Source organism: Mytilus trossulus, chromosome 3 (genome assembly GCF_036588685.1).
Source record: "Mytilus trossulus isolate FHL-02 chromosome 3, PNRI_Mtr1.1.1.hap1, whole genome shotgun sequence".
In the NCBI taxonomy this organism is placed as follows: domain Eukaryota; kingdom Metazoa; phylum Mollusca; class Bivalvia; order Mytilida; family Mytilidae; genus Mytilus; species Mytilus trossulus.
The window spans coordinates 25,781,634-25,807,333 of NC_086375.1; the positions used below are offsets into that span (position 1 = coordinate 25,781,634).

Genomic DNA, 25,700 nt, shown 5'->3' on the forward strand with positions numbered 1-25,700 from the left:
ACATAGAAAAAAAATTTCATGTTCATATCATGTATGTACTAATGTGAAATTGTGATTTAATCGGAAAAAAAGGAGGTGTTGCCACGAAGATTAAAAAGTTACGCAATCCTGAAGTCAAAACATGTTTTTCTACTTTCTGTTTGCTATTTTTACTAGGCCGCACCACCTCCAGTAAACATGATATCCTTCCACTTTCCTGGATTGATACTCACAAAAGATGCAAGATTTTTTTTAAAAGTCAATATATATGTTTCAAATCAGCATAAACCTATAATCAAAAAGAAAAATTTGAGTTCAGAAAAAAATTCAGAAAAAAATGCACTATTTTGTTTCCCTCCATGTTTTGACATGCACCGGAAATTGGAATTGTAATACAAGACTGGTACCTATAAATATTACATATTTGCAAGCTTATCTTGGTGTTCGTTTAAACTTTCATAAAGATTCTTTTTTCTGATACTATAAAGCATGGTGACCATTTCATTTATTCAAATAAATCTTTGTTTTTTAAATATCCATTCATAAATAAAACTGTTCTTTACACTGCTGCTAAAACAGGAAACTATTTAATGTCTTTGTGGTAATCCTGAATATATTTTAAAAGGCACAAGCACATCCAAGTACTCTAAAATGACCATAATGGGAAATAATTATCACCCAATGTCGGATGATAAATTCTCACACCTGTGCTTCTAGACATCACTGAATTCCTACGTAGCAGACGACTTGTAGGAATTCCAACATTTAACCATATACGGGTGTAAATATGTTAATTTAGTAGGTCAAGTTGTGTCAATCATCAGTTTGTCGCACTTGTCCTTGAGGACACCACAGAATACTTCATAGTGATGATTGATACCTGGCTGTACATGAAGTTTATATTTAGATCCTAAAGCACCCTCTGGATGTGAGCTTCCATAGAAAACCCTTGATATTCTGGAATGTACTAAAGCCATTGCACACCTAAAATAAAAATGATTTTGTCAACTATTGTTCATTGTATTTTGATTTGAACTGTAATTGTATAATACTGATTTTGTTGTGTTAAAAAAGGCATATTTCTTTATTTGCCTTCTTATGGAATGTCCAGAACAGTATTTTGATTCGAACTGTAATTGTACACTAGTCTACTGGGTTTGCTGTGTTCTTAATTTGTCTTAATAAGGAATGCTAAGAGCCAAATAATTGAGTACTGTAAATTCAGAAATTAATGTGAGGTTTTCTTTATTGCGAAAAATGAAACAGATTTGTTAACGAAATAATCAAAACTCGCATTTGGAAATTTTTTATATGAATTAAACCAGATTTTTCTCACAATCGTAAAAAATAAAAAAACGCATTTAAGTCTTAAATGACAAAATCGCAATAATAAATACACACAATTATTTCTGAATATGCAATAGCTTATACCATCTAGGAAAAATTTGTAAGGGTTCCGCGGAACCCAGTGTCTCGCCTATTTTTGCTGTAAATCTCAGACTCAACAACAATGAGGAAAAAAATCAATAAAAATATTCCTCTTGTTACTATTTTATGATTGTAAGAAAATCTAAGTCCATTTAAAACTAAATTACAGAAAAAACAGAGTAATCTTTTTACAAACTTTACTTCTGGATACAATCTTATGATCATAAATAAGCTTCTGTCCAAGTTTGGTACAAACCCAGGATAGTTTAAGAAAGTTATAAAAATTTAAAAAACTTTAACCACAGAGTGAATGTAATGGTTCCCCGCAGAAAAACTAAGTCCATTTAAAAGTAAAATATGGAAAAAATGGATTTAATTATTTACAAAATTTACTTCTGGATACTATCTTATGATCATAAACAAGCTTCTGTCCAAGTTTGGTACAAACCCAGGATAGTTTAAGAAAGTTATTAAAATTCTAAAAAATTTAACCACAGAGTGAATTTAATGTTTCCCTGCAGAAAAATCTAAGTCCATTTATAAGTAAAATATGGAAAAAATGGAATTTTATTTTTACAAAATTTACTTCTGGATATTATCTTATGATCATAAACAAGCTTCTGTCCAAGTTTGGTACAAACCCAGGATAGTTGGAGAAAGTTATTAAAATTCTATAAACTTTAACCACAGAGTGAATGTTTTGTTTCCCCGCAGAAAAAACTAAGTCCATTTATAGTAAAATACGGAAAAAATGGAATTTTATTTTTACAAAATTTACTTCTGGATACTATCTTATGATCATAAACAAGCTTCTGTCAAAGTTTGGTAGAAATCCAGTATAGTTCAAGAAAGTTATTAAAATTTCAAAAACTTTTAACCACAGAGTGAATATTTGTTGACGCCGCCGACGACGCCGACGCCGACGGAAAGTAGGATTGCTTAGTCTCGCTTTTTCGACTAAAGTCGAAGGCTCGACAATAATAAGGGTAAACTTTTTTGAAGCAGTTTCAGCCTTTATTTTTGTAAAATTCATTAAATTTGGTTATTAATTTGTCAAAATGTTTGCACTGTGATTTCAAAGATTGAGGGTAAAATTCTTTTTTCATGGATGCATAATTTTGTGGCTGTGACAAATTCTGATTAAAAGTGTATACACAACTTGTATTTTATTATGCATGTTGTACTAAAGCTGAATTCTGGGTTATTTGATACCCGAGACCAATGAAAATGTGTACATATGTGTACATAACAACAATGTATCCACAGTTACAAACCACCAAAAATGTCCAGTGGACATTTTATACCAGCAGCAGTATTGACCCAATTGTATATAGCTTAACTAAACTGTGCCTTTCCTTGATTTTGTTATCAACTATTGTCAAGTCTAAACACATAAATACAAAATTTTCCTTGATATATTCAGCATTAATTGGTATTTTTTGTCATATAAACAGGCATAAAACAATACTCATAGATTACACATTTTGAAACAACTGCTATAGTCTATCAGCCTATAGCAGTTTCAAGAGAATTGTATTATCTTATAAAGGTGTAGCATAACACTACATGGAGATAACAATCTAAAAATTAGCTTAACGTTTTATTTTTAAGGAATGATATTGCACTTTCAATGATAAAAATAAGTGTTTGTCAAACTGCTTTAAACCAAATGAAATATCTCTGATAATTGGTTGAAGTTTATTGTAATTTTATATTTTTGTCAAAGTGTCAAAGTTAATATTTTGTCAGTTCAAAGAAAATAAAACGAGGCAAATTAGTTTTAATCAAGGTGTTTGGTACAAATTTAACACAACATATATGTATTTTAACACTTACATAATGCATGGTTCTGTAGTGACATACAAATCATAACCAGTACATAAATAGGGGCCTGTTTTGTCTCCCTTCTCTATACCACAGGAATGTTTTTGTACAGAATTGCTCAAACATTTATCTGCAAAGTAAATCAAATATGCAACTAAAAACCCAACAGTACTTGTTATTAGAAGTCTCATGACGGGTACATTAAGTCTTGATCATATACCACAATGGATGACCAAATAACAAGCAATGTGTCTTGTTTTACAGGAAAATTAGAATATTATCCCATTACGTTTGCAATTCATAGTATGGGAGCATGCCTAAATATAACAATGAAAAGATTTATAATACACATTTCATGGGATTATTGCTCAATCTAAACAACAAAAGTTTTATTTTTTAACTTATTTGATCAACCAAATAAGTTTTGCAATCCTGATTCAAATATTATCAGTGCAATTTTTTCCACCAGATGAATTCAAGGATTTTTTTTTAGTAATTTTGTGTGTGTTGTAAATCTTCTTAAAAAAATCCTTACTTTTTAAAACATACCTGATAATCGCCACATTCCACCACCTTGTACTGTGGCCACCTGATCTATTTCCACCATTACAGCATGTTGGAGAGGATGTTTTCCTTGTCGTAGGTCACATGACTTTGCTATGATTGTGTCAGATTTAGGATCTACTATCACAGCTCCTATATGTACCTTAAAAAAATAATATACATGGCTTAAATCCGCAAACGAAAATGGAAAGCAATATTCCATTAAAAATGTATGTGGGAGGGTAGGAAGGGACTTTAAATATCCCTAGAATCAAGAACTATTTTTTAGATAATTTTGCATAATGATAATAGACGTATACTGAAAAAAGACCCATGAGCCACTTTTGATAACTAAACTTCTCTTCCTACCCTCTCACATATGTTTAAATGGAATATCCCTAATAATAATATGAAAAATGTTTAATTAACTTAAAGAAAAAAGAACATGGTTTATCAAAAACTCAAACTGATGTATACCTTAGTATTCAAAGGACAAAAATCCCAATGTGATAAATTATTTTTAATATGTGCAGAGAACAATCTTATCTATAGAAAAAAAACCCAGAAAAACTACAGAATTAACAATGCTTGAAAGTTTAATATGGAGTGATGTTAAATTTATAATTTATTATCGTTTCCTCTCTAGAATCTGCATTGAAATTGATATAACAGTAAACCTTGTATAATGAAGACTTGGCAACAGAAATGGCTTCTTCCATGTTCTTATAGATATGCCTGACTTCTTCTGCACTGAAAAAACTTCTGTTCAAAAGTCTAGTTATCCTGTAAACAAAGATAAACCTATCTTAAAGTAAATATCCCTTTCTCATTCTAAATGATTAACAGATTCTTCATGGAAATTCAAAAGTATTTGATTTTGCTCAAATCAAGGAAAACATAAATTTCACAGCATCATGGACCATACTGTACTGTCAAAGAAAAAACAAGTTTTTTGTCTGGATTTCGAATTTGGTTATTTTTTTCTTGATCATGTATTGTCATTTTCAAAGTCTGAGTGTTTGAATGAATAGTTTGGTTTTGATGTTTGCGGGAAATTGTTGGTTAATGGTTTTAAAGTGCATGTCTTACAATAAATTATTCAGTGACAAATCTTGTTTCTACGGTTAGGCCCCGTTAGGGTCAACTTTAAAAACAATGCAATAATAGTACTCTAATATATTCTTTTTATGCCCCACCTACGATAGTTCATCCATCTGTTAGTCCGTCTGTCCCACTTCAGGTTAAAGTTTTTGGTCAAGGTAGTTAATGATGAAATTGAAGTCCAATCAACTTGAAACTTAGTACACATGTTCCTTATGATATGATCTTTCTAATTTTTAAACCAAATTAAACTTTTGACCCCAATTTCACGGTCCACTGAACATAGAAAATGAAAGTGCATGTTTCAGGTTAAAGTTTTTGGTCGAGGTAGTTTTTGATGAAGTTGAAGTCCAATCAACTTGAAACTTAGTACACATGTTCCTAATGATATCATCTTTCTAATTTTAATGCCTAATTATATTTTTTATCCAATTTCATGGTCCATTGAACATGGAAAATGATAGTGTAAGTGCAAGTGGGGCATCCGTGTACTTTGGACACATTCTTGTTTATTTCAATAGAGATATTATACCTTTTATCTTCATGGAAACTACATGGCCAATATTGTACTGCATTGTTATACTGTTGTCTGGTCAAGGGAGGTAATTTGGGTACTTTTACCATGTATGGTTTACTAACATGACAATAGACTGGATTATTTTCACACAAATCTAACCAGGTATTAGTTAAGAAATCTTCTTTATAATTCTCAGCAACAATTATCTGCAATTCATTGGCTGAAATATAATTACACAACATAATAAAGTTTTTTGCATATTGCATAACCAATCTGTTCAAAACATAGCATTTGTCTTTTCTGTTTCAAAGTCAATTCAACAAATATCACATACAGGACTGAATATTTCATAAGATTATATGAGCAAGATGTTTTTCCTAAATTTTATTAAGGCAATTAAGAAATAAATTATATGAAACCAATATGGGGCCTTGGAGGCTGAATGGTCGCAGTAGTTACTTCTGTAATCACTAGCCAGTCAACACTGAGGTTGTAGGTTCCAATCCTGCTCTTGCGAGTGTACTTAACTCAAATCTCAATTGACTAGGATTATCAGTTTTATTATCAAAGGTCAGAGGATTTTCTCCGGGCACTCTGGCTTCAACCAGCAATAAAACTGGTCACCACAAAATAGCCTAAAGGTTAGAAAGAGGTGTTAAACACCAAATATCAATCAATCAATATGAAACGAATAAATAATATTTCAGGGCCTTTAAAGCTGACTATGCAGTATGTACAGGCCTTTGCTTATTGCTCAGGACTGTACAGTAACCTACAGTTGTTTCTGTGTTATTTGGTCTCTTGTGGAGGGTTGTCTCATTGGCAATCATCTTCTTTTTTAAACATATATACTATTTCTTTTAGTTCTGGGAATTTTCTGTCTCGCTAATATCCAGTTTCCGTGTTTTTCCATCTATGAATAAATAAATATATATAACAATATTATCAATAAAACATTACCTTGATTTGTATTTGATCTGACTCTTTTCAGGTGAGATAACTTGTCCAAAGGTAAATGTTTACAAATGTTTCTGAAAATAAAATTAATATTTTTTTTTTAAAAGAATACATAGTTGTACCATCACTTAAAAAATAAAAAAAATAAAACAGAAAGATAAAACTAACCAAGAATGTGTCCATAGTAGGTAAATGGATACCCTTTTTGCACTTCCATTTTTTATGTTCAGTGGAGCAAAACTCAAATTTTGCATTAAAATTAGAAAGATCATATCATAGAGAACATGTGTACTAATTTTCAACTTGATTGAACTTAAACTTCATCTTAAATCTACCTTAACAAAAAAACTTCACTTTTTTTTAGTGCAACTTACTTCACTATTTCTGAGGTCTTCTTTTTGTCTTTTATTGTACACACAAATATGTCAACTGCAAAATTAATAAATCAAATCAAAGTTTCTTAGAATCATAAACAACTGTTTTTATACGACCGCCAAAATTAAAATAACTTTTGAATAAGAGTATGGATCTCTATAATTGTTTACCAGAAGGTTCAATTCCACTAAAGGAAGGTTGGGATTGATTTTGAGGGGGCCCAAATTAATAATATTTTTAGTTTTCAAACAATAACTTATGTTTAAGTGTATGAATCTCTCTGAATTAAACCACATATTTCCATACCATGAAGGTATGGTTGATATTGACTGCGGGGGGTTATATCTCAAAATGTTCAGGAATTAGGGGCATAGAAGGGGAAAAACTAGGTATTTCTGGTCAAAAGACAATTAAGACAATTGAAAAGCAAGCAGTGTAAGGGAGGTAATTCTAAAACATTTAACATACAATGTCTAGTATGTTTGGATTTACCTCCCTTACACTACTTGTATAAGGTGAATGTTGTGTCCATACTTGCTCCAACTGTTCAGGGTTTTATGTCTGTGGTTGAATAAAGCTGTGCCCTGTGGAGCACCTGGTTACATATATATTATTGGTGTTGTATTTTAAAAATTTACCTTTAAATCAGATGGACTTTTTTTTTAATAAAATTTTTTTTTCTAGAAAATATACACGAGAAAATTGAATCAAAATAAATGGGGAATGTGTCCATGGGACACAAATGATTCCCCGGCTTGCATATATAATTATAAAGAGACATAACTCAACAACTGTAAAAGTGACACTTCATAAATTTGTACTTAATCTGTGTTTTGTGGTAAGAAGTATTGTGTAGAAGTTTCATAACATTTGATTGAGGCAAACTAAAGTTAGAGAATTGAAACAAAAAATTTCAGCAATTCTTCCATTTGTAAAGGGGTATAACTCTAGAATGGTAAACATGACACTACCCAAATACAAACATGATCTGTGTTTTGTAGTAACAAGCACTGTATATAAGATTCAAAACTATTGGTGAGGCAAACTTCAGTTAGATAATGGAAACCAATTTTGGGACATACAGATGTACAGACAGACAAGGGTTAAACTTAATGCCCTGTCAACTTCGACAGGGGCATAATAATTTTTTTTTCCAAAGATCTTAACCATGAAAGAACAAAATATTGTTAAATGAGAAATTATTCATACAAACCTAACTCAAGTGAACGATAATAAACATCATCTAAAACTGCTTCAGGTTGTTTTATTATCAAAGTTGGTTCTCCAGTGAACTGTTTTTTTGAGCAGCTGGAACTGATATCATTATCACAGCAATTGCTCGCATTTTCCATGTTCTTGATCCAAAGTTCACCCCGTTAAGCCTTGACCTTTCATCTTAATCTACATCAGGATGGTGCACCTACTTTGGTTCTGAGTGCAAATTTGATGAAGAAAAGGTATAAGTATTACAGTTATATTATATGTACCAAGTCAGGAATATGACAGTTGTTATCCATTCGTTTTATGTGTTTGGACTTTAGATTTTGCCTTTTGATTTTTGATTTTCCTTTTTGAATGTTCCTCAGAGTTGATTATTTTTGTGTTTTTACTTTTTTTTTTTTTTATATATAATGTCAGATATTTGAATTTGATTAAATAATTCCCTTTGATAAATATAGTTCTGCACTTCTCCTAAAAAACTGTAAAAAGAAATTACCTATTTTTATGACCTTGACTTAAAGCATATGTATGACCTCTTTTAGTATTACAGATTATATTTAATAATAATTCCCTTTGATTAATATGTTGAGTTCTGCACTTAAAACAAATTAAAAAGATAATTACTTATTTATATGACCTTGACATTTAAGCCTATGACCTCAAAATATGTTTTTTTTGTCAATTAGAGAACCAGACATTTTAAACCACTAGTAACTCACACCTTTTTTTTTGTTTCTGTATTGTTATTAACAAAAGAATATACATGATAACAATTAGTGATTACATAATCACTGGATTATCATGATTACCAACTTAAGGATTATCACAGTTTTACCTGTTACTAGCTTTTATACCCAGGCTATCATTTCAAAAAACACAAATCTGCACTTCCTACTTTAGATATGTTTCATTTATATTTCTCTGGTTTATAGAACAACACAATTTTTATGCAACACATTTGATTTTAGAAATGTTGGTTCATGGACTTGGGCACTGGGGTTCTGAAGACCCTTATAGCTATCTACAATATCATGAGTATGTATATATAAAAGTTAGTCTTCTCTTATAAGACAGTTTGTAAAGAATTTATTATATATTTAATTCTAGCAATTCATTAATTTTAGACATTAATTGTGATGTGGAGAAAAGTAATAAGAAGGTTCTTTTTATATTCTTATAGACTATTGTTTTGTATATATATACAATGTATGTATGTAATTATGTCAGAAATGGATTTTAAAGAAATCAATGTGTTTTGGAACTATTACTAAAACATTAGCATAATTAGTCTTAAAGTGGAAAACTAAATATTCTTCTGAACTAGTTTTGAAACAAAGCATTTATTTTTCATCAGATTTTTGAAATGCATTTTGTGGATTACTCTTTAATATAGAAATCACATTTTTGGTCACTGGTACTGGATATTGGGGTAATATTTCTCTTTATTCACAATTTTTTTGGGGCTTAATAATTAGTATTCTATAATCGTTTAACCCTTTATCAAGACCCTTTGCCATAATTGACATTCAAAGTGCTCTTTGACCACCATTGGTACTCAAGATTTTCAAAAAAGAGGAGATGCAATATAAATTGGAAAATAATGAGGTTGTGGAGAACACACAAATTTTACATTTACATGTACTTTTTTTAATTTTCTATATTTAATAAATGTATAATCTATAATGTTTATACTGAATTAATATCAAGGATTCCCCCCCCCCAAAAAAAAACAACCAAACCAATGCATGCAGCCAGGTTGTAAAGCCTAAAATGTACACTTTCTGTTAGATGCACATGCAGGCACTCGTCTCAGAAAAAAAATTCCTATAAACCTTTATATAGTGTTGTATAAAGGTATATAGGAAAAATATATTCTAAGACAAGTGACTGTGGTTAGATCATAAAAAAAAATCGACTGATTTTGACAAAATTGATGGAAAAGATAATTACTGAGGTGGGATAGGAGGGGTCCTGATCCCCATATCCCAGGCTTAAAAACATGAAATCCTGAGGTCCCAAACTTAAATAAAATAATTCCCAACTTCCCGAAATTAAAAAAAAAGAATTCCTGGATCCCGAAATCCCGAGCTTAAAAACACTCTATACCTGAGTCCTGATAAAGGTCCTGTCCCCCTCATTACTTGAGAACACTGACCAGCTGACGAATCACAATGATATTTTGACTATTTAAGCAAAGTAAAATTAAATAATTAATTATTAAATAGCCAAAAATCACTGTTTGACTGCTGACGGTAAAGAGCATTCCTTCCCTCATACATGAACTTTCACTCTGCTGGCTAAATGTATTTTAATGACTAAAAGTAAAAATTGAAGTAAACTATTCAAAATGTTTACTTTTTTTTATTTCAAGATTCATATGACTTTAACCAAAAAAAAAAATTCCATTAATTATTATAAAGAATAAGGTAATCTTAACTTAAAAAGTCATAATCATTAGTGATATGGCAGATTTTACAGTATTGTGTTCTGTCTCCTACTTTCATGTTGCTAACGTGACGGAGACAAAAATGAGTAAAGTTAGCGACATTTGGACATGTCACATGAGCAACAACATCTTTAAAAGTTAAAATGTATGCACACAGTGATGTTTAATATATGCCTGGAGTAATAAAATTGTACAGTCTGGTTTAGAATTTCTAAATATACAGAATGTCATTTGCAGGTGTACTTTATATCAAATGAATACACAAGAAACCAAAAAAATAGTAACGTTAGCGACATTTGGACATGTCACATGAGCAACAACATCTTTAAAAGTTAAAATGTATGCAAACAGTGATGTTTAATATATGCCTGGAGTAATAAAATTGTACAATCTGGTTTAGAATTTCTAAATATACAGAATGTCATTTGCAGGTGTACTTTATATCAAATGAATACACAAGAAACCAATTCGTAATAGTAACATTAGCAACATCTACTATCATGATATTAAGTTTTGTTGCGAATGTCTTTTTGATGGACGGAATACATTTAAGGTCCTCTTGTAACGATATTACATACAACTTGCCTTCTTTGCTTCCCCATCATGTGAAGGAACTGACTCCGAATCTATTTCTGCAAAGGGCGATATCGTAACTCCTATACAGGAGAGTTACAGATCTAAATATATGTTGCTCACGTGACACTGATTTGGACGGAAACCTAGAGCAGTAACGTTCGCAAAAAATAAAACAGCCAATGATATTGATTCCTCAAGTCCTTTGACCCCCTTACGTCACCCAAATTTAATATGATTGCTATTTTCAATTATTTATAAAACCCGGGATAAAAATAACTACAATTGGCTGTCTGAGAACCAACAAGAAAATTGCGATTGTGACATACCACAATGGACAGAAAAGACGTGACGTTAGCAACAATATTATTAAATTACCTTTTTTAGCCTTTACCAATAAAAATCTGCCTTAAAGTTATGAGTAAAACACAAAAGAAGACTTTTTATTAAAATATAAGTCCATGTTATTAGGCTCCACTTATAAATTATACTTCAAAATTCCACTCCAAATAAGCTGGATGTCAGTAAAGTAGGTCATGATGTCTATTCCATGTCCAATATTTTGAAATTGAAAACCCTCTAATTCCAACAAAAAACACAAACACAGAGTAATTTTTATTTTTATTTACTCAGAAAGACACATTTTATTCAATAACATAATGCATTACTCCATTACAAAGTCTGTTTCACAGTTTCAGCAATTGCTTTTTTGATGGATACACAAAAACAATAATTCCTTCTTATTGTAAAATCTGCCATATGCTTACCATTACTGCATTAGCCATAGGCATGATAGGGTTACTTTTAAAAAAATAAAATATGGAATATCTGTATAACTCATGAAATGAAGAAAAAAAATGTCCTTAGACAGTTTTAACTAACTCTTTAACACTGAGTATACTTATATGATTAATTATTAGCATCTTATGCAAGTTATAGAGACCTGATTACTCAGATTAGTATAAACAGCTGTAATTCTTATACGGAAATGATTCCGGTTAAGTTTTGTCTTTTAGAAATTTGTGAGGAAAAAATATTAAACAACGTTGTATTGGCTGAAATTTCAGATTTGACCCAATCAAATGTTCTGTACTTTGATAATGTAATTGAGATGTGAGACGGAGAGCTCGATGAGCTGAAGAATAATTTCGCAATCACTCGGTAATTAACCACTGTAATTATCAAACTAATCATTTATTTGCAATGTCCTTAATTGCGTAAAAAATGGTTTCGGAATATAGCATTTCAATGGTTGTTCATGCCCTGTCAACAGCCAATGGGACAGATCTCTTCTATCATGTCTATTCTTAGTCCAAATAATGACGTCTTGAAAGGCTATTATAATTTTTTTTCTTGTCAATAGCCTTTCAAGACGTCACAATTATTTGGACTAGTCTATTCTACTCTCCAACAGAGTCCAAATAAATTAACAAACTCATCAAACACAGACACTAATTAATGTCACTAGTCGTGCTATTAAAGATGTTAAAAAATATATACCTATATACCTATCATAAAGTGGGTGATAGAAATAAAAAATGTCTTGACTATTTGATAGATGTATTAGAAAAGCATAGTAACACCTCGAGACGTGATGTTACATAAAGCGTGGTACATAGTAAACATCAAGTGTGCGGTATTTAAGGTATACTGGGGGGCACACAAAAGTGAAATTATAAAAAAAAAACCATTGAATTTCACTATTAAGAAAATAAAATAACTGAAAACTTTCAGCATTTCTCAAATGAATTAATGTAGATGAAAAACTAAATTGAATCTCGCTATTAACACATTTAAAGTCTTTGTATAATAGACCACTTTCGAGTTCATCCGTCACAGGCAAAAACTCGTCAATTATACACACCTTTATGACGTCATTTACCAGATAGAGGGGCTCGCCTGTATCCCTGCACTATTTACGTTCATCAAGCGTCTTAGTGATCGTCTTTGTGCAGGATAAACTAGAAGTAATGGTTGCTCTGTAGGTACTTACTGACATTTCCCTAATGACAGCAGTGTTGATTGTCAATTTTGAGAATTCAATTTGCCGAATAATTTGTACAATATAGAATTATAGTTTTCCAACCACTCGCTCAACATTGGAAGGAAGTGACGACGACCCTAAACGCACAAATGACGATGATAAAGGCGCGTATAATTGACGAGTTTTTTCCGGTGACGGATGAACTCGAAAGTGGTCTATTCAATTAGTCCATTTCTTTATCTTCTCCATATTTTTATTGCACAGTCTGTATTGTCATCATGCTATTCTAACTAACTTCAAGTGGGTACAATTTTGTGATCGGACGCGATGTTAGTCCATTTTCCCTTTTGGTCACGGCACCATAATATCATTAAGTGGGTGATAGAAATAAAAGATGTCTTGACTATTTGACAGATGTATTAGAAAAGCATAGTTACATGTCAAAGAGACCTGACGTTACATAAGGGGCGGTGCATAGTAAACATGAAGTGTGTGGTATTTACGATAATACCTTTATAAGGATTTTTATTGTCTACAAATCATTGCCTTCAGCTACTGACCTAGCCAACACATTTTAATGTCAAGTCAAGCTAATTTGCAATTCAGATCTTGTTTTTGCTTAGTTGCAGGAAGGCGTCAAAGTAAAAAAAATAAAGAAGCCTTGCAAGACCTCATTATATGTTAGTCCAAATAATTATGACATCTTTGACAAGTTTGGAGGATATTTTAATTTATTGCTTTGATGCCTTCAGCTTCCTTCAATGTGGGATAAAAACAGTCAAAATAAAAAAAATTACCCACAGCATGGTTAAATCTGGCCTTCTGTGACACCTGTAGGAAAACATTCCACCAAAAAAATGAGCGTCTGTATTTTTCCCTGAGGCTATTTTCACTGTGTATCATCGCCACCGGAAATTGGGTACTAACGAAGCGGAGAGAAATAGAAAAAAAAAGTAAACAAGTTAAGAATTCATTCAATTTAAAGCATTTCCTCTCATTTGATGAGGGTGCCGGAAAATTTCGAGGTCGATCGTCCTCTGTGGCCCCATTCTCAAGATATTGAACTGTTTTTCATTATTTTTCCAGACACGTTTTTAGATTATTATAGTGTGGCATCATATTTACTGAAATTTGTTGTCAAAAAGATGTATTTTAAAGAATATAGACCATGAAAAACAAAGTCTAGGGTACGGCAACTTGCTCGTGTTGACAAATTTACTGTATGGCAACTTGTTTTCAACTGTAAGGCAACTTGCTAATTTTAGAATAATTATTTACCGTCCTTTCAAAGAAAATAAAGTATTTAAAAGGTACCCTTTTATGTTAAACTGCTTTTGTCATTTTCAAGGTTTAACTTTGTTTAAAATTTTTATTTGACTGATAAATTTTAAAAACTGTTAACTGTTTTCGACCCACTGTCTGTAATCAGATTTTCTGTTTTGTTAAACTTTGCAATGTTGTTAACTGTTTATTTGAAATTGAGATTCCTGTTATCTGTTACTTTTAAAATACTTAAAATGTTCACTGTTTTTGACATTATTTTCTCCGTTAACTGCTCTTAACTGTTTTTTACAAGAATCATTTTAAAATTTGCTGTCCATCTCCTTCTTTACGTTGCTTCCGCAAAGGAGTGACATATACAGCATATATGTAACTGTTCATGTCTTTTAAAAAAAATTGAGTATAGTAAATCCTTGATAAAATTGAGAATGGAAATGAGGAAAATGTCAAAGAAACAGAAGCCCAACCAAATAGAAGAAACATCCCAACGCAACGAGAAAATTATGCACTAGGGTGGATGTGAATTCACAGATAGGAAAAAAACTTAGAACTGACACTCATAATTTTTAAACACCCTCTTTCCCTTCCTTCCTAATAAATAAGGCTTACTATTTGAGTTATGCATGTGTATATTTATGGAAAGAGAATCGTCCATAGATTCGATTTCCAATAGTAATAATGGTGAAACATAATCTTTTTTTTTTGTGTTACCATGGCAACAATCAGCATTTATTTGATACCAAATATTGCAAAATAGGGGGTTGAACATGTCACAAAGATCTAAAAAGTTTGGTCCAAAGGAAAATTTCAATTTTCAATCAATAAGAGTGATACCTTTCCTGAAACCATAGACAAATATCTATCAAAAGGTTAAAAAAAAATCATATGCATTTCTGCTGTTTTTTTCCATAAATTGAATTGAAAAGATCGAGCATCAAATCTTTGTTGAAAAACAATACAAAATTTCTAAATCTAAATGTTCATATAAACCCACTAGGAAGGCTATATTATTATTCAACTACCTAAATATCAATTCAATTGTACAAAAACTTTCATATTTAAAAAATTCACCATGGCTATAATGCGAAACTAAACTTGTAACTGTGTATTGATATACCTGAAGCTGTCTCCTACGTAAGCACTCATTTAACTACAAAAAGGGTGTAAAAGTTCAATGTTTGTTTCTTGAAACATATAAATGAACCAAAATTAAAAAAATGAAATAAATACAAGACTATATACAAATGTAGCAAAGGTTACGGACTCAAGTTGGGTCATGCAGGTGCAACAAATGCAGCAGTGTTAAACATGTTTAGGGATATCTCATACCCCTCTTTATAAGTCTAACCAATGTAGTTATATATGCCTTCTATTTGTAATGTATCCAAAACGTTAAAAGGAAAGGCCACTTCTTATCAAGCTAAAACCCTAGTCAGTCCTATGATGAAAATAATTCAGATGTATATGGAATGTTTGATAAGTTATATTGACCCAGAGTACCTGGACGGAATTGTGAAAAATAAAGTACCTTTTCAATTTGCAATTCGTAAAATAACTGAACAGTGTGGCCTGGTAGAAGAGGCCGAAAATGAGGACTTGGTTCGCAAATTGATGTCAAATTTGCTAGTCTAAGACTTCGGAAATGTAAAGATGGACCAAGGCTTTTTTCATATCAGCTCAGAGTTCTTAATTGGGACTTGGAGATAAAAGAGCGCTTCAATTTGTGACACCTTACATGCTACTTTCTGATTTATACACTGGTTTTGATGATTTAAAATAAAAGTCAGTAAACCTTCGTAATTCCTAATAAAATCATGAAAGCAATGAGTCGTATGAATACCCTGACTGAGATGTAACCATAATTTATAAGAGCCCCCGCCATAAAAAAAAAAATTGTTCGCGCCCTATAGTATTCACTCATTCTATCTGTTTGTTACACTTTCCTACGTCATGACGATAACTCAAGTTTGCTACGACTGACTGACATAAAACGTTTACTCAACAATATACATAACCAGAAGAAGCCTCCTTTTTGCTGTTAGAAGCATTTTCGATTATTCATGACATAGTCCTTTTTCTTGGAGTCAATTACTCCGTCTGCTTTTCCATCCGTTCAATTGTCTGTCCATGTGTCAATAAAAACATATGGTACTTGCATGTGTCTTCTGAAAATAAGTCAGCTTTATAAAAGATTCCTTATGGAGCTTGGCATTTCTGCGACTTTGTACAGTGGTTCTCAAGTTTTTGAATACATTGAAGATATGCACTTCCCCTTTTCATTGCTTTTGGGTTCGTTTGGAAAAAAGGGTAAATTAAAGTTGCTGTTAACTCTTATCAGCATTTTAAATTTGTTGTTAACTGTTTTTGCCAAAGTCGAGGTGTTGTTAACATGTTAACTGACCCCCTCCCCTCCCCCCCATCTAATTATGCATTAGATAAAATGCATTAGATAGAAATACCATTTGCTTGACAGCATTTAAGATGTATGCAAATTATATATTTTCAAAAAGAAACTGACAAGAAAATTAATTCGAAAGGCAATTCACGATTTGTTTCTCCTTAATTTCGATGAAAACAAAGTATTTTCTTAATTTTGTCTGTCCGAATTCTCGATCCTGTGGTTCGGTGGTTGTTGTTTCTTCATCTCTATCTTATTGGTTGATTTCATAAATTGTTTTGTTACACTGTATATGATTTAGGCCGATAGTTTTCTTGTTGAGTCATTCCACATTTTTCTGTCGGTGCTTTTTATAGCCGACTATAAGGTACGAGTTTTCGTTGTTGAAGGCCGTACGATAGCATATAATTGCTTGCATACACTTTATTTTATCCTGATGGATAGTTATCTTATTTGCTATTATACCACATCTCCACTGTTTTTATCTAAAAAAAAAAAGCTAGCACCAAGAAAAGATGAATGGACGATTTATTTTATTGAACTTACACAATTTCAACCTAACAACAAATAAGACAACAGTCGTTAGTAGTATAACGATATATAAATGTATTTAGGATAATATGGTTGAAAAAAAACTTCTTGTACAAAATCGAAAAGCGGTACGCAACGAGGACTTCTGAACTAAATTAACGACTTATATTTGTATAAATGTGACATTTTGTATATGTGTAAGCCTGTAAAGCTTTGATATCAACAATATATCGTCACTTGATATTATCTAAACAGTGATTAATTTCCTCTTAAAATTATAATATATTGCAAGACGCCGTACTGACAAAAATTGTTATTTTGCAATTCGCCGTACAACAAACAAACAATGTTTTTGTCCATATTCTTTAAAAAACATGTTTTTGACAACAAATTTCAGCAAATATGATGCCAGACTATAATAATCTAAAAACGTGTCTGGAAAAATAATGAAAAACAGTTCAATATCTTGAGAATGGGGCCACAGAGGACGATCGACCTCGAAATTTTCCGGTACTAAGTGGCAAGTTTTGGAGTATTACACAAAATCTTGTATTAATTTTGTACTTATCTGCCTAATAATTTGAAGAATTATATATCAGAAAATCATTTCTTAAGCGGCACCCTCATCAAATGAGAGGAAATGCTTTAAATTGAATGAATTCTTAACTTGTTTACTTTTTTTTTCTATTTCTCTCCGCTTCGTTAGTACCCAATTTCCGGTGGCGATGATACACAGTGATTTTAATATATATTACAATGGCCCTTATACATTTGATTTTCCCATTGTGTGAAAAAAAATATAAGCTGTGCATATTAATTATTTAAATTGAATTTAGAATAACTTGATTGATTGTTGGTTGCTTTACGCCACATTTGACATAATGCTGGTGAAAGCATGTGTTCTGAAAATTAACTTAATTGGTAATTGTTAACACATTTATTGATTGAATAATAAAAGAAGGCAAAAGTCAAATCCATTCTGATGCACACCTCATACATAACTTTCAAAAATCGGTCCATTTGAATAATTTGAATATGAAACTGCGCCAACTCAATACCGGATGTATGACATTGATATTTAGGTTGATATTAGATATATATGTGAATTCATTTAAAAAAAAAATAATATGGAATATCTGTAAACTCATGAAATGAAAAAAAAATGTCCTTAGAAAGTTTTAACTAACTCTTTAGCACTGAGTATTCCTATATAAATAAGCTAAGCCTTTTGCAAGTTATGGAGACCTGATCAGTATAAACAGCTGTAATTCTTATACGGAAAGGATTCCGGTTAAGTTTTGTCTTTTAGAAATTTGTGAGGAAAAAATATTAAACAACGTTCTATTGGCTGAAATTTCAGATTTAACCCAATCAAATGTTCTGTAATTGGACCATGTAATTGAGATGTTGGAGAGCTCCATGAGCTGAAGAAGAATTTCGCAATCACTCTGTGATTAAAACACTGTAATTATCAAATTATTTATCTATTTGCAATGTCCTAAATTGCGTAAAGAATGGTTTCGGAATGAAGCATTTCAATGGTTGGTCATGCGCCCTGTCAATGTGACAGATCTCTTCTATAAATTTCTGATCTCCTAGTTCCAACAGACAGAGTCCAAATAACAAATTCCTCAAACACAGACACTAATTAATGTCACTAGTCATGCTAGTAAAGATGTTAACAAATATATACCTATTTACCTTTAACAAGGATTTGTATTGTCTACAAATCATTGCCTTCAAGAGGGAGGGTAGGAGGGGTCCTGATCCCGAAATCCCAAAATCCCGGGCTTAAAAAACATGAAATCTTGAGGTCCCGAAATTCGAAAAAAGAATACCCGATTGATATTAGATCCCCTGGTACATTTGTATTTCTAATATTTCAAAGCAAATATTGTGCTCCATCAGAAACAGTTGGAAAAAAACAATTAAAATCACAAATTTTGTCATGCTAATCAAACTGAAAGATATCAATAATTTTTCTGATTGGCCAATACCTATTGCTATTTTTTTGGTTTTTATCTGACACTGTTTATTGGTTATGTAAATGAATAGTATTATATCACTGATGCAAAGTTAAAATGAGTTATGGAAACTTATGTAATAAACATTTACATTTTAATTTTAGTGAAATTTCAGTTATTTGTTAGTTAGAAGTGTAATTTGACAGGTTGTTACAGGAATTGCTGCTTATTGCCGAATCTATTTACTGATATGTAATACATTTTTCTTCTGTTTACAGGTCTACAGTCAGCAAAATGGACTTTCAAGCATACCCCAGAAATATGGGGAATAAAAGTTCCCATGCATTAAAGTTGCAACAACATTTATACGATCAGATGTCATCTCAAACTGAATTCTGTGATGTCATCCTGATGGTTGGCGATATTGTAAGTATTTATGTGAAAATTGAAACAAAGTATTAATGTATTACCCTGTAGAAAGCCTTTCTACATGTTCTTATCCATAGCATAATTACTTAAACTACTCTGCCATCAATATCTGACAGACTCTGTGTATAAAATATGTTTGATAAGATGATAAATCAAGGATCCTTAAAAATAGGTGATGTGTACATATTTTGATTTTATGAAATAATTGATGATTTTATTTTAGGAAGTCAAGGCCCACTGGAATGTATTGGTATCCTGTCCCTACTTTCAGTCCTTATATGATAGTGGGATGGATGAAAAAGTATCAGGTAATGAAATTGTCTATACAAACTGTTAAAATACATATATGTTTTAAGAAATCAACTAATCAATTTAACTGCTAAAATAATCAAATTTATAGTATTTTCAGCAGAGTTGTCACAAAATTTAACTCTGTTTACAACATTGAAATTGTGTCTACAAATTAAACACTTAAATAGGAATCACAACAAAATTCTTGAAATGTGTAGTTTAAAGATGGAATTTAACACACTTTAGATGACATAATATACAAGTTAATGGTATTTTTAGCAGAGCTGTTATAAAGTTTAAATATGCTTATGATATGATAAATGTCTCTCTGATATCTGAAAACCCCAAAATTTGGAAGGTGTTATATTCATAATTATAAATAGGAAATCTGACTTTTGTTGATTTATTATTCATTAAAGTCATAAGAAACCTCAAATCAAAAAAAAATAATGCATATGATTTTAATAACTAAATTGATAGTTTTCATTATAAAACTTATGTACATATACTTTTTTCTGAAGAAAATTCTTTAATTTATTCATATTTAGAAGAAGTTTACTTTATTTGAATAGCTTCCTTCCAGCAAGCAATTCCCCCGACATATTTTCCGTATGCAAGGTGACCTCAGTGTGACCCATCTCGAAAAAATCCGGTGACCACAATACGCATGGATGTCCTTAAATAAACTATTATCTGAATTTACATGTTAAACACGTGCTCAATTTCCATGCTTTTTTGTTTATTTTTCGTCAATTGTTGACAAACAGGTGACAATCGTTAAACTTCGGCTTCAAAACACAAACTTTAATTACCTGCCATATTTTCACAATAACACTGACCGATTGAAAAAAAAATTGACAATTATACGAAATTTACACGAAAAAAATGATAAATTCGAGCACAAAAGACTAAGTTTATGATGTTTGTATGCATTGGTTCAAGAATTTAAAGAACATTATTTTTCACCGGTCACTCGTTTCTTATGACTTTAATATTTCTTGACATCTAAAACATGTTTATGTTTTATGACAATCTTAAATATTTAATTGGGACCTCAGTTGCAGAGTATTAAAAGAACCCAGCAGGATCCATAGGGACAATAAAAAATCAAAGGTTGTACTGAGACAAAAATTAAACTATGGCAAAAAAAGAAATAATGCTGAAAAGAAGCACTACACAGAAAATGAAAGACTGAGAAACACATAACCCACAAAATCCAGAAGTACTATCAGGTGCTCCATGAGTGGTAGAAGAGGGATGAAAGATACCAAAGGGACAGTCAAACTCATAAATTTAAACAAACTGACAATGCCATGGCTAAAAATGAAAAAAGACAAAGAGACAAACAATAGTACACATGACACAACATCGAAAACCGAAGAATAAACAACACGAACCCCCCTTAGGCTGATCCTGCTGCACAAGTGAAATACATGGCATTATATATCGGTCTGTCAACTGAGGTTTAGTTTGAACCCTGCACTTTCCAGTGTTTGACCCAGAGCTTAATTTGCAAGGTTTGCCAGATTTCTGGTCATACACTGTAGGTTGATGATATGATTCTCTAGCTTCCTCCCGCAATAAAAAATGGCCACCATGATACAGCCATGAAGTTTAGGAGTTTAGTGTTTTTAAACAGTTACACCAATAAACAAATACATATGTTTATATTTGTAATCAATCTTGTTATTTTATTGTAGGTAAAGTGATACTGCATATAGGGAAATTAGCAGCTATTAGGTCAGCTATAGCCTTTCTATATGTTGGAACGGTAGAAATTTCATATGAAAATGTAAGGGATTTACTAGAAGTGGCAGAATACTTCCAAATAAGTGATTTGAAACAAGCATGTCGTGATTACCTCTTCAGTGTGGAGGTCACAGTTGACAACTGTGTTCAAATATGTCTGCTGTGCAGTCAGTATGACCTTGACATTTATAACAAAACTTATGACTTTCTCAGGGGACATTTACCTGAGGTCATGAAGAAAGATGACATTCTAACACTTACCCATGATTCCATTCTGGCATTTATTATGGATCAGACCTTATCATACATTCCCCAAGAAGAATTCTTTAATTTTATAATCAGATGGGTAAAACATGATGAGGCAAATAGACTTCATTGTTTCAGTGAATTGTTTTGTGCGTTAGATCTGATACAAATGTCTAAACAAGTGTTAGAAACAATTCTTGAGAAAAACAATTTGGTTAGCAGACATGAAGACTGTAAAGCTCACATCCTACGAGCTAAATTGTCGAAAGACTTGGCGTACCAAGAAACTGGACAGCGCGATGTTATACTCGTAGCAGGTGGTTGTAGTCACAGTGTGTATGTTAATAACTTTTTCCATCATTTTTCATCGATCATCAATTCGATAGCTGTTAGTAATATCTATGGATATGTGATTCAGGACCAAAGATGGACGGAAATAGCTCCCCTACCTCATCAGATGAGAAGGCCATTGTTAACTTACGATAATTCAGGACATTTGTACGTATTTGACACAGAGCACACACATGACAGTACAATGTTTTACATTTACAAGTTCAGAATTAGTGACAAGAGTTGGACAAGTTTCAAAATCAATGTACCAGAGGCTTATTTGAATGCCTCACTTCAGAAAATCGTAGCATGTAACAACAGATTGTATGCTGTTATTTCGAGTCAGCAGGCTGTACTTTTGGAAGTGAAAGAAGATGGAAATGAAAGTGAAATAAAATGTCAGTTGTTCCACAGCAATCCTTCAACTCAGGTTAGCGTTCATGTGTTTAATAACTCCCACATATGTGTATTGGCATGGAAGCATGGCATAAAGGTAAAGAAAAGTCGTCATTATGCCAAATTTATTGTTTACGATGTGCGAAGTCAAAGAAGATTTGATCATTCGAAGGGTTCAATATTTGAAACCCATATGTTTTCCATTGGAAATGACATCACTGTTTGTAGAATGGGAAAGTTTCATGCTAGGAGGTTTAATCTAAATGACAGAAGATGGAAACCTATAGCTGATCAAGTCCTACCATTCCCACCAGAAGACCCAGCAAGGACAGATTTCGCAAGCATTTCTGACGGAAACGATTTTTTCCTATTTGGCGGAAAAGACCAATCCACGAAAAAACCTTTGGAAACAGCATACAAATATACATATAGAACAAAATCATGGACAAAATTAGAAGATATGCCTCAAGCTTTAATGCAAAGTGCTATTTGTATTGCCAAGTTTCCAGTGACTGATGTACGGTGCCATATAAAGTGTCCACATTGTTTGTACCATTCCCGACGTAGTCAGGCTTTGTACAATGTTGAGTATCCTCCCGATGAGGATGAGTGTACCGATTACTCAAATGACGATGACTACCTCTCTGATCATTGGGTCGATTACTATGATGATTATGAAGCTTTTGATGATCCTTTCGAACACTACTGGTATTGAATGTTGTCACTTTTATATCATGTATATGTTGAACATTAAAAAATGATTAAAATCTAAACCTATTGGCAAAAGTGTAAATTACGCTTGTTTTCAAAAAAAGGCTCATTCTTTTGTTGTCATCGATATCGTTGTTAATGTTAAGTCTGAAATTTTCTTTGTTTCGTTTAAACTGTAAATTGTGATATTGAAAAATCTAATTGTGGAGAACATATAAAAAAAGAAATTTGCTTTGACTTGTTTCAAAACTGTCCATGAAAAACTTAAAACCAATGAACATTATATCTGAAAAGTACAGTTTATTTAAAATTTAAAAAAAAGATTGCACAACATGGGCAATTTAAAAATCTGGGAAAAGTGTAACAATCTCCTTTTCAAAAGTCTAAAAATTGTTACATGTAATTAGAATTACTACATACATGACATAGAATATAAACGATTTCCCACATGTTAAAAGGGTATAATCTAATTAAGTCACTTCAATTTTGCAATATAAAGTAATAGTTTCTCTAAAGTCTGGGTGTAACCTTTTGTAATTGCTATACTACATGTATACTTTATCTGTTTCTGTTTGAAATTCTACAGCTACCAGAATCAGTATTTTAGTAATTAGTAATTATACGTAATTATAGTTTCATTTTATATCAATATTTTGATGAAGGACATCTATTTATATATATTTATTTATGGTGCAGCAGTACACATTTATAGAACAGATATTGCATTTATCATGTTTATGTACATTTGAATTGTAGTTAAACATATTTTTTAAGAAGAAAGAAACATTCATTTACAAAATAAGTGTTTTGTTAATATGATTTTGGATTTTAAAAGTCTTCCATACAATATGCAGTATCCACAATGTTATTCACTTCATAATCGCTCCTACTGGTTACTAATCAAAGATTTTGCTGATGGGCAATTTTCTCTGAAGTATCTCTATGTATTTTTGGTACCGTAGTATGATGTAATAGGTCATAAATCAGAAATTATCACTGCAAATCACAAAAAAAAACACCATGTTTCAACCTGATTTACTTTTATAAATATTCACTGGAGTGGTCAAGAATAACTAATTAAAGTTGGGTTATACTGTTTTACCTCTGTCTATCCATGCATCTGTCCATCCAACTGTACCATGAATATTTTTAGTCACATCTTTTCTAGAAACTGCATCACAAGGATTTCTGAAATTTGGTTTCAAGGTTTATATAAATGAGCTATACTGTGCGATGGGTTTTCAAATTCACCACTCAACACTTAAAAGGTCTGACAAAAGCTGTTAAATTCATGTTCACTGATTAGAAGCAAAATCTCATTTTTGATTTATATCTTTTATTCCTGGCCTGTCACTATTAATTTGACTTTAATTAATTTGTGTAATCATGGTAATGTAAAATTAAGGACAAATATCATGATACCATGATGATAAAAAAAAGATCAAAGAAGGCAACATGAAGAGAAAAAAAGTAGTAAAAACAGTTGAACAAAACTAAACAGTAGGTTTTCACCTCAAAGCTGGTGAATATAAAAAAAAGGAGATGTGGTATGATTGCCAATGAGACAACTATCCACTAATGTTATTATGAAGTGGATGTAAGCAACTATTGTCAACTGTACAGTCTTCAATAATGAGGAGAACCCATACCGTAAAGTAGTCAATAAAAGGCCAAGGCCCTGACGTGAGAAATATGAAACAATTCATTTAGAAAGCTAAAGGCCTAATGAAAACAAATAAATTACCAAAAAAATCTGACCGACATGAACCAACAACCACTGAACTACCGGATTCTGACTTGGGACAGACACATAGAGAATGTGGTGAGGTGAAACATATTTGTGAGCATTCAACCCTCCACCACATCTTGGACTTTGGTGTAACAGCACAAGATCAGAACAAAATACTACAAGCATTCTGTGAGTGTTGCCTTGCAGAACATAATCCTCTGCTGGTTAAAAAAATCATTCACTGTAACAAAATGCTTACTTGATCATTAACTTGTCATGGTGTAAACTACCGTATACAACAAATATCAAGTCAAATTTTTAAAGTTGACGAATGGACAGAGTGAAACCCTAAAAAGTCCCCTTTGTCAATAGGGGACCAAAAATCATTTGAAAAGTATATCTTATCAGATAAATACTAAGAAGAAGAAACATAAAACAATAAATGGGGAATGAGTCCATGGAACACTGATGATGCCCCATGTGCTACATAAGAATTTAGTTAAGGTAAACTAAAGTTATGAAAATGAAACGAAAAATTCAACACGAAAAAAAGATGCATCTACTTCTTTTTGGAACCCACAGTGCTTTTTGTCGAGCCTTCGACTTTAGTCGAAAAAGCGAAACTAAGCGATCCTACATTCCGTCGGCGTCGGCGTCAACAAATATTCACTCTGTGGTTAAAGTTTTTGAAATTTTA

General features: G+C 31.8%; 2 protein-coding genes across 5 annotated transcripts; one reads left to right on the forward strand and one right to left on the reverse strand.

Annotated features, from left to right (window-relative positions):
* Positions 1-535: 535 nt before the first annotated feature.
* LOC134710970 (probable inactive tRNA-specific adenosine deaminase-like protein 3) lies at positions 536-11,972 on the reverse strand. Of its 2 annotated transcripts, none has more exons than XM_063571391.1 (9): positions 11,908-11,972; positions 7,938-8,155; positions 6,724-6,778; positions 6,353-6,423; positions 5,408-5,612; positions 4,452-4,575; positions 3,781-3,937; positions 3,244-3,361; positions 536-963 (listed from the first exon to the last, which is right to left on the reverse strand). In XM_063571391.1, exons 2-9 carry the CDS (start codon positions 8,074-8,076, stop codon positions 783-785), a joined length of 1,050 nt encoding a protein of 349 aa, XP_063427461.1. In that variant the 5' UTR covers positions 8,077-8,155; positions 11,908-11,972; the 3' UTR covers positions 536-782. The 2 variants fall into 2 exon arrangements, with proteins under 2 accessions (XP_063427461.1, XP_063427462.1); XM_063571392.1 differs by having other exon boundaries at positions 539-963; positions 4,452-4,557.
* Positions 8,774-24,008, forward strand: LOC134710968 (kelch-like protein 21). Of its 3 annotated transcripts, none has more exons than XM_063571388.1 (4): positions 8,774-8,980; positions 19,401-19,548; positions 19,775-19,859; positions 21,543-24,008. In XM_063571388.1, exons 1-4 carry the CDS (start codon positions 8,916-8,918, stop codon positions 23,276-23,278), a joined length of 2,034 nt encoding a protein of 677 aa, XP_063427458.1. In that variant the 5' UTR covers positions 8,774-8,915; the 3' UTR covers positions 23,279-24,008. The 3 variants fall into 3 exon arrangements, with proteins under 3 accessions (XP_063427458.1, XP_063427459.1, XP_063427460.1); XM_063571389.1 differs by lacking the exon at positions 8,774-8,980 and adding an exon at positions 12,028-12,125 and having other exon boundaries at positions 21,543-24,007; XM_063571390.1 differs by lacking the exon at positions 8,774-8,980 and adding an exon at positions 12,065-12,138 and having other exon boundaries at positions 21,543-24,007.
* The last annotated feature ends 1,692 nt before the right edge of the window (positions 24,009-25,700 follow it).

Bases quoted from the DNA above. Each gene is read 5' to 3' on its own strand.
- LOC134710970 (XM_063571391.1), bottom strand. From the start codon at position 8,076: ATGGAAAATGCGAGCAATTGCTGTGATAATGATATCAGTTCCAGCTGC. The intron at 6,779-7,937 runs GTTTGTATGAAT...TTAATTTTGCAG, and splicing joins TTATCGTTCACTTGAGTTAG to TTGACATATTTGTGTGTACA. The intron at 3,938-4,451 runs GTTTACTGTTAT...TATTTTTTTAAG, and splicing joins CCAAGTCTTCATTATACAAG to GTACATATAGGAGCTGTGAT.
- LOC134710968 (XM_063571388.1), top strand. From the start codon at position 8,916: ATGTTGGTTCATGGACTTGGGCACTGGGGTTCTGAAGACCCTTATAGC. The intron at 8,981-19,400 runs GTATGTATATAT...TTCTGTTTACAG, and splicing joins AGCTATCTACAATATCATGA to GTCTACAGTCAGCAAAATGG. The intron at 19,549-19,774 runs GTAAGTATTTAT...ATTTTATTTTAG, and splicing joins TCCTGATGGTTGGCGATATT to GAAGTCAAGGCCCACTGGAA.